Source organism: Python bivittatus, unplaced genomic scaffold (genome assembly GCF_059951505.1).
Source record: "Python bivittatus isolate LINGU-HERP-01145 unplaced genomic scaffold, Pbiv_v1 ctg000700_np1212, whole genome shotgun sequence".
Classification (NCBI taxonomy): domain Eukaryota; kingdom Metazoa; phylum Chordata; class Lepidosauria; order Squamata; family Pythonidae; genus Python; species Python bivittatus.
This window is the reverse complement of record NW_028277098.1, coordinates 81,515,269-81,533,323: the sequence shown is the minus strand read 5'-3', so window position 1 is coordinate 81,533,323 and position 18,055 is coordinate 81,515,269. Positions and strand designations below refer to the sequence as shown.

Sequence of the window (18,055 nt, the reverse complement as noted above, 5' to 3'; positions counted from 1 at the left end):
GACTGCCATCTATTCCTTAAACAGGAGCTGCAAGTCTAGGAGGACCCCCAGATTGTGCATGATTTCTGTCTAGGATAATGCAATCCCACTGAGAACTAAGGATGAAAAATCTCCAGATCCAGGGGGCCTTAAAACCCAAAATTATTCAGTCTTGCTAGGGTTGTTCTTCTTCACAGCTTTAGTCTTATACCCAAACCCTCAACTGTGGATAATTTTAACTAAGGGGAGGATGCAAGCATATGAAACTGAGGTTCATTACAACTCAGTTCCACAATTTATTTTTATGTGTAAAATGAGGCCAGATGCAACCATTATTTACTAAAACGGCTGTCCTAATCTCATACATGTTAAATAATGTTTTAATGAACCACCTGTTCTACAGATTTGCATAGAGGTCATAATAATTTTAAGTAGCAACATGACTGGAGAAGCAAAGGTAAACAAAATCCTATGACTCCTAGGATATTACTACTTTTTGAGTAGCCACTCAAGACTTTGAGAGAGAGACTGAGCTGTAAGTTTGAGCTATAAAACATATTCATAGAGAATGCACCTACATGAAACTTGGTTGAGATACAATGATCAGCCCTCATCTGGCACTAGTGGAGCAGAGCCTGTATTTATATACTCCTTCCTTTCTTCACATATTCCAGTTCTATTAGTTATCTTCTGATGTAAAGACAGAAGCTGGAGAGGTGAGAATCTGATTCTCATTGCCAGAAAAAAAAGATGTTTTGTAAAATGATAGAAGGCAGAAATCTTGCTGGGAAATGAGCAGCTATAAGGCTATTGACTCAAAAATGGGAGAAAAGGTCCAATATTTAAATCTGAAGACCAAAACATAAAAGAGGGCTGAATTCCACAGTGTTATTAGACAGAGATCCACATGTGTATGGCTTCTCAATTCTCTGCAATACATCTACTTACCTAATCTTTTTATGTCTGCCTGGAAAAGGTTTATCATTGTATCTGGTAAAGTCTAGACATCTTACCTGATCAGAACATTTGAACCAGTAAATTCCTTATATATTCTTTATGATTTGGACATCCTGCCCTTCTCTAAGATCTCAAGGTAATATACCTAAGATATCATTCATTTTATTCCCACACCATCTCTTGAAAAGTAGACTGAACTGAGAGGCAGTGAATAAGAACAGAAGAAAAGCCCATGCCCATCTTAGTTCAGATTTTATTTTTTACAGTGGCCAACCAAATGCCTCCAGGGTGCTTATAAGCAAGAGATGGAAAGATAGGATAGGATCTCCTCCTCCTACGGTTCCCTTGTAACTAGTATTTGGACACATGCTGTCTCAAATCAAAAGAGAAACTGAATCTTCAAGATCAAAAGCACTTGACAGACTTCCCCTCCATGAATCTATTCAAGTCTTCTTTTAAAGCCATACAAGTTAGAGGTCATCACCACATTCTGTAGTAATGGAATTACATAGGCTAATCATGTGGTATATAAAAAGTGCTTCCTTTTCTCTGTTTTACATCTTCTGATCAGCTTAATGGGATGACCTCTGGTCCTAATATTTTGAAAGATGGAGAAAAACTACTTGTCCGCTTTATCCAAACTATGTATGATTTTCTACAACTCCAAGCTACTGATTTCCAAATATTCTAGCCTTTTCTTGTACAGAAGGTTTTTGAGGCTCCAAGTCATTTTGGTTAGTGCTTTTTCCAACACTACTGTATCTTTCTCAAGCCTGTACACAGCACTTCAGACATCCCATAAATTTGTACTAGGGCCTTACAATGCTGGCATTTGTATTTTCAACCACTCTCCTAATGAATCTTAGCATGGAATTTGCTTTTTTCATAGCTTCAGCACACTGAATCACTAAGTTCATTGTTCTATCCATTGTGATCCCAATTTTTTTCCTGCTTAATTACAGACTGTTGAGATCCCATCAGTATGTATTTAAAGTTACCACTTGTCTTCTGGAGCTCTTCAGTTCCGTTTGATTTTTACCATCCTGAATGGTTGCAAATTTGGCCAACTCACTGTTTACCCCTAAATCTACATCCTTTATGGAGGAGCTAAAAGCATTGGTCCCAACAGTGAAACTTCAGCGGTTCCACTTCTTACTTCCTTGCATTGAGAAAACTGCCCATTTATTCCTAGTCTTTACTTTGTATTCCTTAACCAGACTGCAATCAATAAAAGAACAAGTCCTCTTACCCTATGGACACCAAGTTTACTCAAGAGCGTTTAATGAAGAACTGTGTACACTTGGATTTTCAAAAAGCCTTTGACAATGTCAAAAGGATCATCTTCATCTATTTGCCTGCTAACACTCTAAAAAAAAACTCGAGAGGTTTCATGAGGAAGCATTTACCTTTGCAGAATCCAGCTTTATTTTCCTTTAGCAAGGCTTGTTCTTCTGTGTACCTAATTAATTTTCTTTGATTGCTTTTTCTACTGATTTGCTTGGAAGAGATGCTCAACTCACAGATCTGTTTCCTAAATCTCCTTTGGAGCCCTTTTAAAATATTGATGTGATATTGGCTATCTTCCAGACCTCTGGTACTGAGCCCAATTTGAGGGACAAGATAAAATATTTTTCCTAGGAGATCAGCAATTTTATATTTAAATTCTTTAAATGTGGATGCCATCAGGACGTTATGACCATGTGACTATATATCTTTAGGAGAAAAAGATGAGGTGTGATGCTTGAACTGAACCTATGTGGCAAGTTTTATATTAATCCTGGTAGCAGGATGTAATGCATTGATACAAGACAGAGATGCAACTTGACTCTCCTAACATCATTGGTATTGCAACTGAGAGCTTGAGAAGCCACACATGTGTAGATCTTGCTTCTTCTACATTATTATTATTAAAAATAAAACATGAGGGGTTTTTTTTTGGCTAAAATATACATAAAAGCAGAGAGCCTACTTTTTATTCTTGTATACTACTGGAAATATAACATTGTAAGCTATTATTAAAACTGGTGCTATTACCTGTGGCACCATGATAAAGAGCTAAATCCAAAGTATTTAAAAAACCATAACTGAAGCCCACATTTTATCCCCAAATTACTCTATGTAATGGAAAGAAAGACACTTGTAAAATCTGGTGTATTGAAAACATGTAGTATAGCTGGGAGCATTGCAATTATGACTTCTATTTTTCAAGGGTAAATTTTTTAGAACTTAATCCTAAGTAAAGATACCTGCTTTTCATCCTTGGTCATTTGCTTTCTGGCTTCTGTTTGGGCCTTGAAATACTGACTCATATGGCCAAAGTCACATTTGCTGAGGCTGGTGATGATTCCCTTTTCTTCTGAAGTCATTTCCTACAAGAGGAAAACCAGATATTAAAGTATTATTAGTTAAATGAGATAAATAAAATAAATTAATGCAGTTGTTTGTTAGATTTATATCCTGCCTTTCCTCCATGAGCTAAGCTCTGGCTTGAATGTCAAAGCAGAAGTAGGCACAACATAGTAAAAGCCAGGGTCTTCTTGGACATTTCTAGGAATCTTGTTAATTTTAATAGCAAAGAGCTTTTAAGAAAGCTGACAAGAAACAATTTTGCTCTTGGTAACAAGCACCTAGCTTCCTTCTAAGATAGAAAAAAATAAACTGCATTACTAAAAGGCATCAGAGACCACTATTTTAGCTTTTATAAATATTCATATTAATGAAGCATGGCTCCCATGCTTTATGTTTCTCTCTGTTAGAGAGAACTTTTCATCTACCAAGAAACAAAGAGAGGTAAAACATTGGGAAACTGCATATTTTCATACTCTAAAAAGAATGAAGTAGCCCAGCACATACTATTCATACCTTTCTCCAGTCTTTAAAGAAGTTTTTCCTGAAGATATCCTTTGTAGTGTACTCATGATCAAGCATTTTTGCAAAGAAAGTTGCAACCTCTTCTGCTTTGGGACTCAGCTTCATGATTTTACCTGAAGAAAGAAAACTATGCATGAAATAACAAGGCAACATACTAAAGATATTCACCCTTTAAGCCACTCATTCCTCTTATCTCAGATAGAAAAGATTCAGAAACACACCTACCAGCAGATATATTGTGCAAGCCAGAATAATAACCCTGAAAACAAGCTAATTTGTTTCAAAGGAAAATAATAAAAGTCTTCAGCTTTGCTCCCAATTCTACTATGGACAGTATGACCTCAGAGTGGCACACTAGTTAGGCAAATCCAGCTGAGAAGCAAAGGAAACATCTTGTGATCTGGGATTGGTTTGAAGTGGACAGAATTCTGTGAGATTAGTTGTATCACTTTTATGGGGATAAAGAGGCTTTGGATTAATCCTAAAGATAATGAGTGGATATCATTAGAGTATCAGAGAAATTCCATATTTAATTCTGGAGGAGTTGTACTCTCTTGGATGGAGCTAGTTCCCAATCATGGAGTCCCCTTGGTGTCGCAGCTTCTGCTAAAATAGGGGGTGAAAGCCTGGCCAAAAGAGCCCTTGTAAATTATATATCACCTGCCCATTGGGTTTGTTCTGCAAATGGGAGAATTTGCTGACAATTACATCCTGTGACATCAAGTCTTGACTATTGCTCCTGCTATATATGGAGCTCCCTTGAAGATCATTTCAAAGCTTCAGCTGCTTCTGCACATGGGAGTAGCACATGGGTGGTATGAACATGCCTGGGTTTGCTCATGTGACCTTTATAATTGGAGCTTCCCTGGTTGCCAGTTAGTTTCTGGGTGAATTTAATGTCCTAAGCTACTTAGGGCATGGATATCTCCAAGTCTGTGTGTTCTCAGTGGAATCTGTCAATTCAATGAGATCCAGAAGAGAAGGCATATTAAGGATCCTGCCAGCAATAATGTTGCTGTCGTCATCATCATGGATATCAGTGTCCAGCCTTCTTTAGTAATGGCCTCTCTCTTCTGGCTCCTTTCTCTATGAAGTTCCAAAGAGCCTTGCACACTTGCCTTTCTTTCTTTCTTTCTTTCTTTCTTTCTTTCTTTCTTTCTTTCTTTCTTTCTTTCTTTCTTTCTTTCTTTCTTTCTTTCTTTCTTTCTTTCTTTCTTTCCTCTCTCTCCCCCTCCCTCCCTCCCTCCCTCCCCCCCTCGATTGGAGAGCCTTTGGGGAATGGATAATAGGTAAACTCCCTCTGAGATAGACATACATTTGGGTGATGGATTTAGAGTAGTTATTTTATGGTTGGTTGTTTTTTTCATCTCTGTCTTATATTGTTTTAACTTTATTATTATATAGAATTATGTAGGTTGCTCTGAGTCTTTTAATAAAAGCTGCATATAAGTCTAAGAAAAATGTATAAAAGGAAAATCTCCTTCTTAGGATTTTTTTGGGGGGGCAGTAATTCTACAAACCATGGGATTCCTCAAGCTGTTATATTCTTTATAGGCACAGATATTGCCACAGTGACTATATACCGATCAACGCTCATCTCTGAGCTTTTGGAAACAGAGGAAATGAGGAAATCTCTTTGACTCAGAAATACAAAACCCCTTGACTACTCTCAAATTCAATTTCACCACTTACAGTATGTTCTATGTGGGCAGTTTAGAAAGAATACTGGCCAAACTAGCCTTCATAATACTCATTACAATTAATTAGAAGAAATTCAACTATATACTTTCAGAAAATAACTTTTAATACTGTAATGTGTTCTAGCCCTATAGGGGAATATTTCTATAATAAAAATCTCAAGGTAATGCAAAAACAAAATGATTTCAATAGATACTTAAATGGAAGATGCTAGAAGTGTGCATCTCTACGATCTTCCTTAGAATGAAAGGCAGAATGATTGTTCCAAGGGCTGACTATTTTTGGTACACTGAGAACATTTTGACCATCTAACATTTTATACACTTCTAAAAGATGCCCTTTTGCACCCCCATACAATACTACTGCTTAATAAACAAGAACAATTGTTAATTTGCTGTTTTCCAGCACTAAATTGTCCATAATAATGTTAAAAAAGCATTAAGTAACACAAATTTGAGATCTCTTTTCACGCATATTTTATATCTTGTCTTTGCACTATGTTTCAGCTATTGCATTGACTGCAAGCAATTTCTTTCTACTCTTCTGGAGAAGGAAGGCAATGAAAGAACTCTGCAAATCATGAAAATCATGACAATTCAAACTTTAGAGTATAGGGATGACATGCAGCCCTGTTGTGAGAAGTAATTTACATGAAAGCAGTCATACTGAAGACAAAGATATTGATTAGATCAGGGATTAGCAATAAAAACCTCTAGATGTTTTAGAGGACTATTGCCCTAATCTCTGAGCACTGGACTTGCTAATTGAGGCTAATAGAAGATACAATCCAAAACATCAGGAAATATATCAGTTTTTCTACTCTGGATTACCAAAATACATTCATTCCAGAAAAATTTAGAGTTAGAAATGGGCAGTTAACTGTTTTTATCCCATATCTGCTCTTCAGCATCACACTGGGCTAGGAGTGTGTCAAATGGAAGAATAGTGATATTTTTAAATTCACTACTCAAGAATTTGTTAAAGGGCTGTCTTCTTAACATTTCAGCAATTTGTTACTGGCCCATTTCCCCTTGACTCAAGAATATAACAGAAGCTCAACATGAAATACCTAGATTTGTGGAAAGGCAGCTTCTTCCACAGCTCAAAGGGTAAGCAACTGTTGCACTAATGCACAGTACATCTGATGTCTCTTTTCCCTATCCCAGTATGCCTAATGCACACTCAGGCTGCATAACATCACACTAGTACACCCAGAGAAGGCATTTGCCAGCATTCCACGGCAGTAGCAAAGAAAAACAAATACTTTAGATCATTTTAGAATAAGTGATTCTTGAAAATTCTAATTACAAGCACTTCTACTTGTGCAATTAAGGCACAAAGAAAAAGCAAAGTTAGGTATGTTTGGCAGGAGGGAGGGAGGATTTCCTCAGTGAGTTTTAAGAAAAGTAGTAGTCGTACTAAGGGACGTAACTAAGAGTTTTTCCATATGTTTGATCAAAATGCCTCACCACTTATGATTTGAGAATGCTCCTTAAGTATCTTTCAAATAAACTGAAATGAAGATTTAGTAACATAGGAGTGAATGTTGCTATACATGTTGTTCTCTGTTATAGATATTGAACTCTGAAGGACAGAAAGGAGGTGGTACATCTTTCCAAATATACAGAAATACAATCAGAAGAAAAGGATTTTAAATACTTCTTAGTATTTAAAAGAAAGCACATGTCCATCCTTTCAGGCTACACCCATATCAGTGCATGGAATATAAGGCAAAATTAGCTCTGTGTATGTTATTTTCCCATGAGATCTGAATATAAAGATTTGAGAAGAAATAAAGCAACAAGTATCCTCTACTACCTCTCCTAAGAATCCTGCAAGGCCCAGAGACAAATGACCCAATACACTAAAAATGTGTGTTAAAGACAGATTTAGATCTTCCTTACTGGACTGAAATAAATCTCTTGTGACAGACTTGCAAATTCAGTTTCAGGTACAACTTCCTTGTCATTCAATAATCTGTCTTATCTGTCCGTCCACCTCTACCCATTATTTTATTTACAGACCATCAACTCCTAAATGACTCTCAGTGGCTTACAATTAAAAAGCCAACATTTTATTTTTATTTTATTTATTTATTATTAAATTTGTATGCCACCCATCTCCCCCAGCGGGTGACTCTGTGTGGCTCACAATTAAAATAAAAAAACCCATAAACAATTAAAAATACCCTATAAATAATTAAAATTAATTAATCCATTAAAAATCAACTGTAAAAACAAACCCTATACATAAATACTAAAAACATTCAAGATGGTGGGGGGGGGATATAAATAAACATAAATAAAACTGACCAGAAAAGCAAAATACCAAAGCAAAACCAAAACAGATCAAGCCAAACTAAAGCAAAAAAAAAAAAAAAGAAGCAGCAGCTTCCACAATCATCCTTTCTCCAAGACCTAGGAGAACATTAATTTTTTTAAAAAATTGTTTCAGAACAAGTTCCATTAATACTCAAGAATAACAAACAAAATTTCAGGCACTGAAAAACATCCAATTTCCTATAACCTAACTTGATCTTTGGTTGAAAATACACTTCTGTATGGATCAGAATACTCAACTTTCACCCTTGATAACAATATTGAACACGCATATAGATTGAAAACAAGTCAAAAGCTTTGCCCATGAGTCACAACAAGACACAGGTAGAAAACTATCTTGTCTCTGCAGCAGCTCCAACATTCAGATACACAGCCAGCAATGGAAAGGGAAAGGATTTATAGACCCTAATAGGGATTCTCACATCACAAGTATTAAAAAAAAAAGGCGGAGAGTAGGAAGTATATTGGGCAAACAAGGCTCTCTTGGACTCAGCATCTACTTCAGGGTAGGATCCGTTTAGGAGATTACAGTGTTGTTCATATCTCATCCTAGGTCTGACAAGCACTTCCAGAAAAGCAACTTACTCTCTTTCAGCTAGCACAGAATGCCTCTGCATATAAAGACTCCAATACGAGCTTCCCCTTTTTATAAATTGTTTCATTTAGCAGCTGCCATCTACATCCCACCTGAATGGGCAGAATGAGCACACAAAAGGGTAGTCTATGTCACTGAACGATCAGCTGGAAAAGGTTTTGATTAGGATTCTAGTGTTATACATTAGTATTTCTGTCATGGTTCTGGAACACTTGCCGGGGCCTACATGCAGAAAGCATAATTCATACTTTAAGGCTCCTTTTCAGCATATAAAGAGATAGCGACTGAATTACAACTCTTCCTGTCAAATGAGAATTTATTAAAAATAATAACTGCCTTGGAGATAGCTTTCTGTAAGCCTAAATGTCATCTACAGATTAAACTAAGTATGGCTTGGAAAGAAGCTTGCATATTAATAAAATGTTTACTGGGACTGGGGGCTTTATAGCTCAGCAAGACCATACTATACATTGTAATCTAGCCATAACAACAACTAATAATTAAAAACAGTTACAAGGATTAACTGTAATGCTGACAGTTTCAGAAGTAGCAATGTATGTCAGAAGCTACAATAAAAAGGATTTAATGAAGTAAATGGAAAGTAAAGAAAATGGAAGAGATTCAACTTATCTTTTCCTCCCTACACTTGGTACCCTGTTGTATATATTTATTAATTTAGTATGCTGAAGTATATAATGAGCATCAAAGGACTTAGAATTCTGCTATCCATGTTTTCTTCTATAGTGCACCTATATAAGCCAAAACAACACAACCCATTGCAATTTTGGTCCCACTCCTCACTATTATAAAATCTAGATAAATATTGATCTGTTCCAAGCAAAACCATTACCATTTCTGCCTATGAAAACTCATAGTTTGTCCAGTCTTTAGGGTACTGTAAACAGCTGTTAATTCTGCTGTTCTACAAAGCACCAGTTTTTATAACTTACCATCGTAGTAGAATTTGACATTTTCAGGCAATGGTTCATATGGGGGAGCAAACACAGGACCTTTGTGCTCCAAGAATTTCCATTTAATACCTTCAGGATAGCGTTCTTCTTCCCACCTTTTAAAAGGGGGAGAGAGGAAGAGATAAAATAAGTAAGGCCAGTACCCATTCAGCTACTGCACATAAATCCAGGATGTACAAAGCAGTATCATGGCATTCTATCTGAATCTCTACATCAGTGAATCCAATTAAACTCCAAAGAGTCTTTCATTGTTCTTATGTGCCCAGAAACATATTTATGTTTACAATAGTTAATGTGCTTAACTGTTAATTTCTGGATTTGCCTTTATGTCACATTGTTAACTTTTATTTCTATACATACGTTAACATTACTTACAGTCAAGATATTTTCTAAAATAAAGAATTTCAAAGATAATAGGTAATAAATCAATAATCTCTACTATACAAAGACACAAAACTGTAATGAGGATAATACAACAAAGCTGAATTCATTCTTGCTACTATTAATAAGTTACATAAAATAGCACTTAACATACAAGCCTATTAGTAACACATAATTTCATATTAATATAAAATCCTGTATTAATATAATTTTAATACATTTCTGTATTAAAATCTAAAGTGTGAACATTTCATGAAACATCTAAAGAAACTCACAATTACCACAAATGTTAAGATTTTTGGAAAATATATAAAACAGGTGGGGGGTATAAACAGTAACATACTTTGAAATCTCTGACCAAGGAACCATGTCTGCATTACCTGTATTTCAATTAATTAGGTTACATAAATTTCTGAGTTTATATGTCAAGAGTGAAAGTGAGTGTCAATTTTTAGAACACACTAGAACAAGTATAGTTGCATAAAAGGAATGTGGTAATTTTTAAAAATGGACCTTTGTCAGAGTTCTATTAATAAACATTAATTTATGTAGTACCAGTATCTACCCAACAGTACACCAGTACAATCTCAGAATATCTTATAAACGTGAATACCTTCACCTAGGCTATAAACACTAGATGTTGCACAAGTGTGTGTTCAGATGCCCCTTGTCTCATGGTTTATAACAGATTCCAAAGATCATTTAAAATGTTAACAATAGCAATCTGTTGTGCAAAACATAAGGCACAGAAATACATTCTCTCTCTCTCTCTCTGGCCCATTGAAATAAATAGGATGTAAAGATGTTTATTTTGGCCAGATCATGGTGTGCAAGCCAAGAAATGCATTTGTTTAAAATCCCTTTATTTGGGGCTGCCTGAGCAGGCAGCAGTGTTGACATCAGTGAAGTAGGTGGGAGCAGAAAGTCTCAGGTGTTTTTGACGTGGTGAGAGGTTAATTTTCATTGGGGTGTGACTCCAAAAAGAAAATGTTTACACCCATCCCTCTCCCCTGCCCACAAAAAAAGTAGAAATAACCTGTCACTTCTCAGTGGTTTGCCACTGGAATTTGGTGACAGATTTTGGAGGCACTGAGCATTTTATCTGTAAAAAAACACATTATGTGAAACAGCCCAAAGTGGGTTGAGGTAACTATGAAAGCCCAGCACTGACAAATGCACCAGGAACAAACATTCTGCATTAAAATCAGCTGTTTCACAGAGCACATCAGGAGGCAGGAAACGTAAACAACTATAGCACTGATCATAATGCCTCTGGGAGTATGGAGCCTTATGAGCCAGTCAACACAGCTCAAAGTTATCTACCTCAGCTAACTGGAGTTTTACTGCCAACTAAAAAAAAAGTTATAATGAGAAAAAGCATTTCAGTAAAGGCTGGTCAGTACAGGATAATAGTTATGATACAGGATAGGATAACAGTCACAAAATTCAAGAAGGACAGCACAGCTCTAGAAAGGTGAACAAGGGACATCATGCTTAGATTATTTCTCATCTACAAATTTATATATCCCAAGCATCTGTTAAACACAATGACATTCAAATTACTGTATATTAAACTAAGCTTTAGACAGAAGCAAAAACAACCACTACAAAACATATTCAGAAGATTGCATCTCAAAAAGCAGCGATAAAACAATAAAACAGAACAGGCAGTAAACAAAACAACAAAGACTGCTTTTTCCCTATTTAGTCCACAGTAATGAATCAGTTCCATTTAAGATGGAGCCACAACCAATCATGACTGACCAGGTACTTGATACTCCCTCCTTTTTTTTTTTTTTTTTTTAACTACACCTAAACATTCTAGGTATACATATCTTAGGCACAAACTAGCTCTCAGAAGTGAAAATGGGGGCATATATTTAATGTTAAGAAAGTTACATGACAATGTGCGGTCAGGGTGAAATGAAGAACTGCAGGGTATGTGAAAGTGAGGAATGAATATAAGGCCAATGCATTCTTCCTAAGTTACTCATATTTTTGAAATAATGAAAAAAAAAATCTCAATGAAAATTACACCCAGAGTTTTATATTCTAAAGTATGTTTAAATAATCTCCAAAATATTATCACTTGTTTATCATTTGATAATCCTCTCACTGGGGAATTTTTATCTCTAAACACTGAGAGTGGTTAGCTGAAAGAGCTAGAAAACAGAGTTATTCAAATACTGTGCTCTGTAAAACAAAGCACTTTGAACTATCAAAATACTATACACGTTATAATATTATTACTGTTATGGCTTTTAAATCAGACTTTGAGACAGGCAAGCATTGTAGAACGTTTTGTGAAAGCAGCAAGGATTTGAAAGTTCAGTCTACCACAAGCCTGTTTTTCAATTGTTGTCAGTTTAATACTCAGTTTGGAATGTGCTTTGGGGGTTGGGGGAGGAGAGGAACGATTAATATTCAGAAATGTTACGTGAAATATTAGCCTCACATCTCCGCATACATCTAAATATGTTACTTCGGTTCCGACACTGTTTGGTTAAACTTTTTGAAAGAAGTTTAAAGGTGTTTTTTTTTTTCCAATTAGAGTTGCTTAAGAGGTAAAGGACAATACCGTACCCTTTCATGAAGTAAACTAGAAAGGAAAAAGGAAGGAGAGATCATAACTGAGAAAAAAAGAGATGTGAATATAATTGTAAAGAAGTTTAAGTTGTCAACTGCTAGATACATGAAGTTTAAACAGAATAATCTATAGAGGCCAAACACTCATTTTGTAATAGGAAATAAAAAGTACAAATAAACATCAAAGAGCAAAGAGATCCCTTCAGTATTTTAAAATATGTAATAATGTGCAAATATAGATTTCCATCCATTAATTTAATCAGAAAAATAAATAAGCTAAGCATTCTTAACCAATTAAAGCTCTTAGTTTCTAAATAGTTCAATTATTGTTGGGGATGGGGTTGATTATATTGCTTTAAAGGCTAAAATTCTGTAGTTTAAAAATACAATAAAGGGATTTCATAAAATAATGGGGAATACACATTGATTCCCTCTCACTGAGAGAGCCCCTAGTTCCCCAAACTTCATAGTTGCGATTGGGGCTAACAACAGGCTCTTTAGAGAAGGCCATTAATGGGCTCAGAAGGGTCACTTGTTATAGCCCTAAAGACCAAAGACAAGTCCTAGGAAGACAGTGGAAGACAAGGAGACAGGAATAGGTCATACCTTCCAAAAAAAAAAAAAAGTTTGTTGTGAGTTCTCAAGATGGTGCTCTTGAACCCAGAAACTCACTGGACTTAGTAGGACATGCAAGAGCTGTTGCATCCTTGGTAACTTCACTACTTTTTCACCGACTTTCACCGCCATTTGATTCCTAACCCAGCCACCTGGCCCACAATTCTCTAATTCTCTCTCGTGGGTCCTGAGAGAGATACCTGATGGTATATTTATTTGGTTACTTTATACTGGTAAAGAGTTACTTTTTCACATTCTCTGCCTAGGATGACTAGAGTAAGTTCCCAAGCCTTTTCCAGTAAGAAGAGGATCACTTGCATAGTATTGCCACTCACAAACATCACAAAAAAACCATCAATACTTTCCCCTTCTGCCAACTGGGGATATAGCTTGGACTAATTTCTAAAACTCCTTCCTGCATTCCTATCTCCCTCTCTCTTCTGGTCTTCAAACCACTCTTTATGTTCTTCTCTATGTCTTTTTTCTTCTTGAACCATCTGACTAGTGAGTTCCTTTTCCTCCCTCTACCTTGCAAAACTTTTGTTCAATACACCCCATTTTCTAGCATTACAGGGTTTACAGTTTGAGGAATAACTATAGGCTTTCCTTTGTTGTCTTCTGTGGGATTTCTGTAAATCAGTCCTGTGCTTCTTTTCTTTCTTATTGGCTGCAAGATGGGTTTGACTGTGCCATGCCTGCTTTTGTGGTCACCCCGTCGGCAAATTTCTTTGCAAAAATAAACATTTGTGGCTTCATTTTTGACTCTAAGATCCTTTGGATTTCAGTGAGATTCCTGGATCCACACTCTTTTTTTTCCTTCTGTCCTTGTCACACTTTTTTATCTGCAAGAATCTGTTTATTTGCTCAATCCTACTCCTACTATCATTCTGTTAGGCATTCTCAGAATTTATCAGACAAGATGCAGCACACAAGGACCTTCTTATGAACCAGAACTTTTTTTCCTTATTTGTAGCATATTAGGGATAGGAGATTAGTTTCTCTAAAGATGAGTTTTTCAGACAGATAATCATGTTTGTTTTAAATCCCTGTCTTCAGGGGTCAAGAATGCTAGATTGTATGATGCATCAGGGAGTATGAAAAATATGAACATTAATATGTCAAAGAGCAATGTGGTTGTCTTTGACAGGGAAAATAAAATGAATGACTGCAAATTATGCATGAATAGTGAAAAACTAGGGCAAGTAGATGAATGTATGTATCCTGATGGAATTTTTAATAAAGATAAATGGATTGAGAAATGGCATGATGTGCAAATACTAGTAGACAGTAGGTAGTACATGGCATCTTGTGAGGAATGTTTGTTGAAAGAAGCAAAGATACCTAGGAGTAACCTGAATGCAGACAAACTGGGCATTTAAGAAAAGTGTTTGGAAACAAGGGTGGTTTGCAAGGATAGAAAGGTAAAGTGAATGGTGTTGGTATAAAAGAAATTTAGCTATATTTCCTTTCCTTTTTCTACTCTCATACTATATATTTAATTTTTTTGGCTTATTATTTCTTTCTTTTCTGTGCTCTGCATAACATTGGTTACCCTGAAAGAGAATTACATGATGGATATGTATATACATATGTATGTAGGTGTTACCATTTCCATTTTTGTTCCTCTTCTTTTTTTGTTTTTTTCTTTTTCATATCTCCTTCAGGGGGCTTCTTATCTTTGCTCTTTATTTTCTTGGGTTTGCTCTCCTAAAAAGAGATAAAAGAAGGAGATGTACCAGAGTAATATAAGATTCTCTTACATTTTAAAAATTAGTATAAAATGAGATCCATTTGAAATATTCTTAATAAAAAAGGAAGCTTAGCACACAAGTATTTCATCTGTTTTATACACTAGGGCTACGAGAATGTTTCATCAAGATTAACATGTCAAAGTTATTATGAATAAGATTATTTTTAAGTGAGGTAGAATAGGTCTGAGCAACATTATCAACATTGGTCAAACTAAAATTTGATTTTCTGTAAGCCCTATATAAAATGCAGCACATACAAACAAAAGAGAACATGTAATTCCAAGTAAACATGCTGTATTCATATTGTACCATGTACATATTTGTTTAAATTGCTATGGTTCCTGGGAAAAGAAGAACACTCATTCTATATTACCCATACAGGTTATGCTAAAGATAGGGTTCATCCTATACTTTGGCCAACATTTAAATCTAGGTCAGGATTAACACTGATCCACTGTCATAGGTTGTTGTCAGTCCATAAAATAAAATAAAATAAAATAAAATAAAATAAAATAAAATAAAATAAAATAAAATAAAATAAAATAAAATAAAATAAAATAAAATAAAATGTAACAATACCTCTTCATCTTCCTGTTTTCGTTTTTTTGATTTTTTTATATCCTCAGTTTTAATCTTCTTAGGTTTGTAGTCAATACTGAAATTGCAAAATAATTTCAAACAATTCAATTCTTTTTTAGTCCTGACAGTTCTATACACATATTAGTGCATGAAAAAATTACCCTGCCTCCATTTCAAAAGCCAGCCTGCCTGCCTGCCTTCTGTATGGCCATCCAACTCAGCAAACGACTCTGGGCAGTAAACAATCTTAAAATAAGATTATCATTAAACTTTTGGTATGGTTTCAAGAATTGGTTGTTTTCAGAGGTCTTCTCCAAGATTACAGAAGTTATTGCAGCATCTGACAATAAATATGAATTTGATGTGTTCATGTTTGATGCAGACTACTGCCCTTCACTTGCACTGATCAACTTCATTCTAGGGGAGACAATCTCTGCAACATAATACAGGGGCAATAATGCAACAATTGGAAAACATCCTGATTTATTCTGAATTGTAGATTCCTGACTCCAGATATAAATTTGTGTTCTAATTTCATCAAAAGAGATATAGCTAATCAGCTCAATGATCAAGACTCAGTACTGGGAAGACAGCTGAATCTAGTACTCACTCATCATCCTCTCGGGGTCTCTTGTAATCTTCTTTATAGTAGCCATCATCATCTATTTCTTCCTTCATACGTGGTGGACTAAATGAGGAAGAAACACGTTTACAAAAAATAATAGTTAAAACTTCATCTGGAAGCTGACCTTACCCACTAATTTTGCACGCAACAAGAACTCACTCATCCTTGCATTCCTATCTAGATAGGAATGAGGTGCATGCAATATTCGGTGCGTGTGTGTGTGTGTGTGTGTGTGAGAGAGAGAGAGAGAGAGAGAGAGAATGAAACCGCTCAACAAACATAAGACTCCGAGCATAAGCATTAGATATTAAAGACTGAAGGTTTAAATGGTTTTAAAAAATCTACTCCCTTTGAATGCTCATTGATTAGATATTGATTTAGTAGTATAAGTTGTTATATATACTTCTATTTTTTACAAAAATTTTTTTATAAGGGTACACATTGTATTCTATGGGATACATCAAAAATAGAAAAAACCATATTTTTGAAGAATGTTTTCCTTCCATCATATATTACAATTTCATCATTCAGTACAACAAAACACCAAATACTTAAAGAGAATAAACATGGCTTTCATGAGTAAATTGCTAACATATATGAAGAATATAAAAGCAAAACTCCTATTTGATTTATTTGTTTTAGTGTTCAGATACTATGAAATAAAGTATTAGAAAAGAATATAATAATTTGATGTCTCAGTGGCAACAGTTCAGGATACTAAATAAAAAACAATTTTAAACAGGATTTTTGAAAAGAATCTTGTCTGGACTTATTTAACATGCACAACTATCTAATTTTTTCTTGGAAAATCTGGGTAAGAATATCAATATCCTAAAGAGCTGGACATAGCATTGTCATTAAATTGTTATATGAATCAATGCTAGTATTTGGCAATTAATGCAACTATGACTCTTGTGCTTTAAAGCTTAAACAGACATATTGTGGCATCTCACCTCTCCCCCCAAAAAGCATTATTTCTAAAGGCTAAAGCTTTTTTTCGGGGGGGGGTGCATTAGAAAGTTTTATGCAGGATATAAAAGATGGTAGAATTCACAGACTATTTTAAATTACATATCACAAAAAACAAAAAGTTACAAATTAAGAACACAGTTTTGCTGTATCAATGCACTTCTAAAAGTTGCATCATGCTCTACTTTCTATTCCAAATATCTATTTAATAGCAGCAGATATACTGTTTTTCTCTTTAATGCTGAAGAAACTCTAGTGTGATTCTAACACGTTTATATTGAAATTCCTGGTGAACTAAGCAGTTGCCTTTAACATCAGACCTAAAAGAATATTTATGCGTATAATGGACTAAAAACTTTTTTTAAAAAACCCACACACATCAAGACTGCTTTGCACAGCTAAACATATTTTTCTGTTGGGGCCCCTGTGCTCTCGAATATGCTTCCTTCTTAAGTACATGTAGCACTTCCCCCTCCTTGCATTCTGTAAAGTGGTAAAAACTTTGGGCCCTCATTGACTGTGCTCTGTCCTGGTATATATGTACTTTGTTTTAATCTGTTGATTTTATTTTTTTATACCTTGTTGCCTTACAGCTGGGATGGTCTAAAAGCACTGTAAATAAATGAATATATTTTTAACACATAATATCCCTACTTCAGCAGCTTTTTAGGATTTCTCGATCTTTCATTTTGTAACTCTTATCGTCACTCAGCCAAAAGCCCACTTTTTCCCAAAATGACATGTATATGTTAAAGTACTCTTTGAAGACCAGGAAGCAGCTTTGGGGGCAATAAAGTAAGGCAAAAATAACTTGCTGATTTCCAAGATAAAGAGCCCCCATTCTGTCCCAGCAGCAGGCAAATATTCCTAAGCCAGTTCTCACTGTAGGAGGAAAAATCTGGGATGGAGAAAAGGATTCTTAATGTTTAAAAAGAAAAAAAAGTGAAAACATCCATCTAGTAAAAAGCTTCACTTTGGTTTAAAGTAAAAAGCTGCAAGCGGGAATAGAAACCTAGAAGGGGGGGAAGTTGGGCTTAAAAAGACAAGGCTTTGCTATGTTGAGTCAGACTCAACAAACTATGATGCTGTGTGCTTCTCCTAAATAAAGAAATCTCTGATGGAACCTTTTGTCTCCAGAG

General features: G+C 35.3%; 1 protein-coding gene across 1 annotated transcript in view; it reads right to left on the bottom strand.

The window, feature by feature from the left end:
- TOP1 (DNA topoisomerase I) overlaps window positions 1-18,055 on the bottom strand; it is an 89,919-nt gene that overhangs the window by 26,439 nt on the left and 45,425 nt on the right. Inside the window, exons 6-11 of the mRNA XM_088153518.1 lie at window positions 15,933-16,010; window positions 15,323-15,398; window positions 14,599-14,699; window positions 9,390-9,505; window positions 3,799-3,920; window positions 3,183-3,305 (exon numbers count right to left, since the gene is read on the bottom strand). Of these exons, the coding sequence (XP_088009644.1) occupies window positions 3,183-3,305; window positions 3,799-3,920; window positions 9,390-9,505; window positions 14,599-14,699; window positions 15,323-15,398; window positions 15,933-16,010 (616 nt within the window). The remainder of the gene's footprint in view (window positions 1-3,182; window positions 3,306-3,798; window positions 3,921-9,389; window positions 9,506-14,598; window positions 14,700-15,322; window positions 15,399-15,932; window positions 16,011-18,055) is intronic.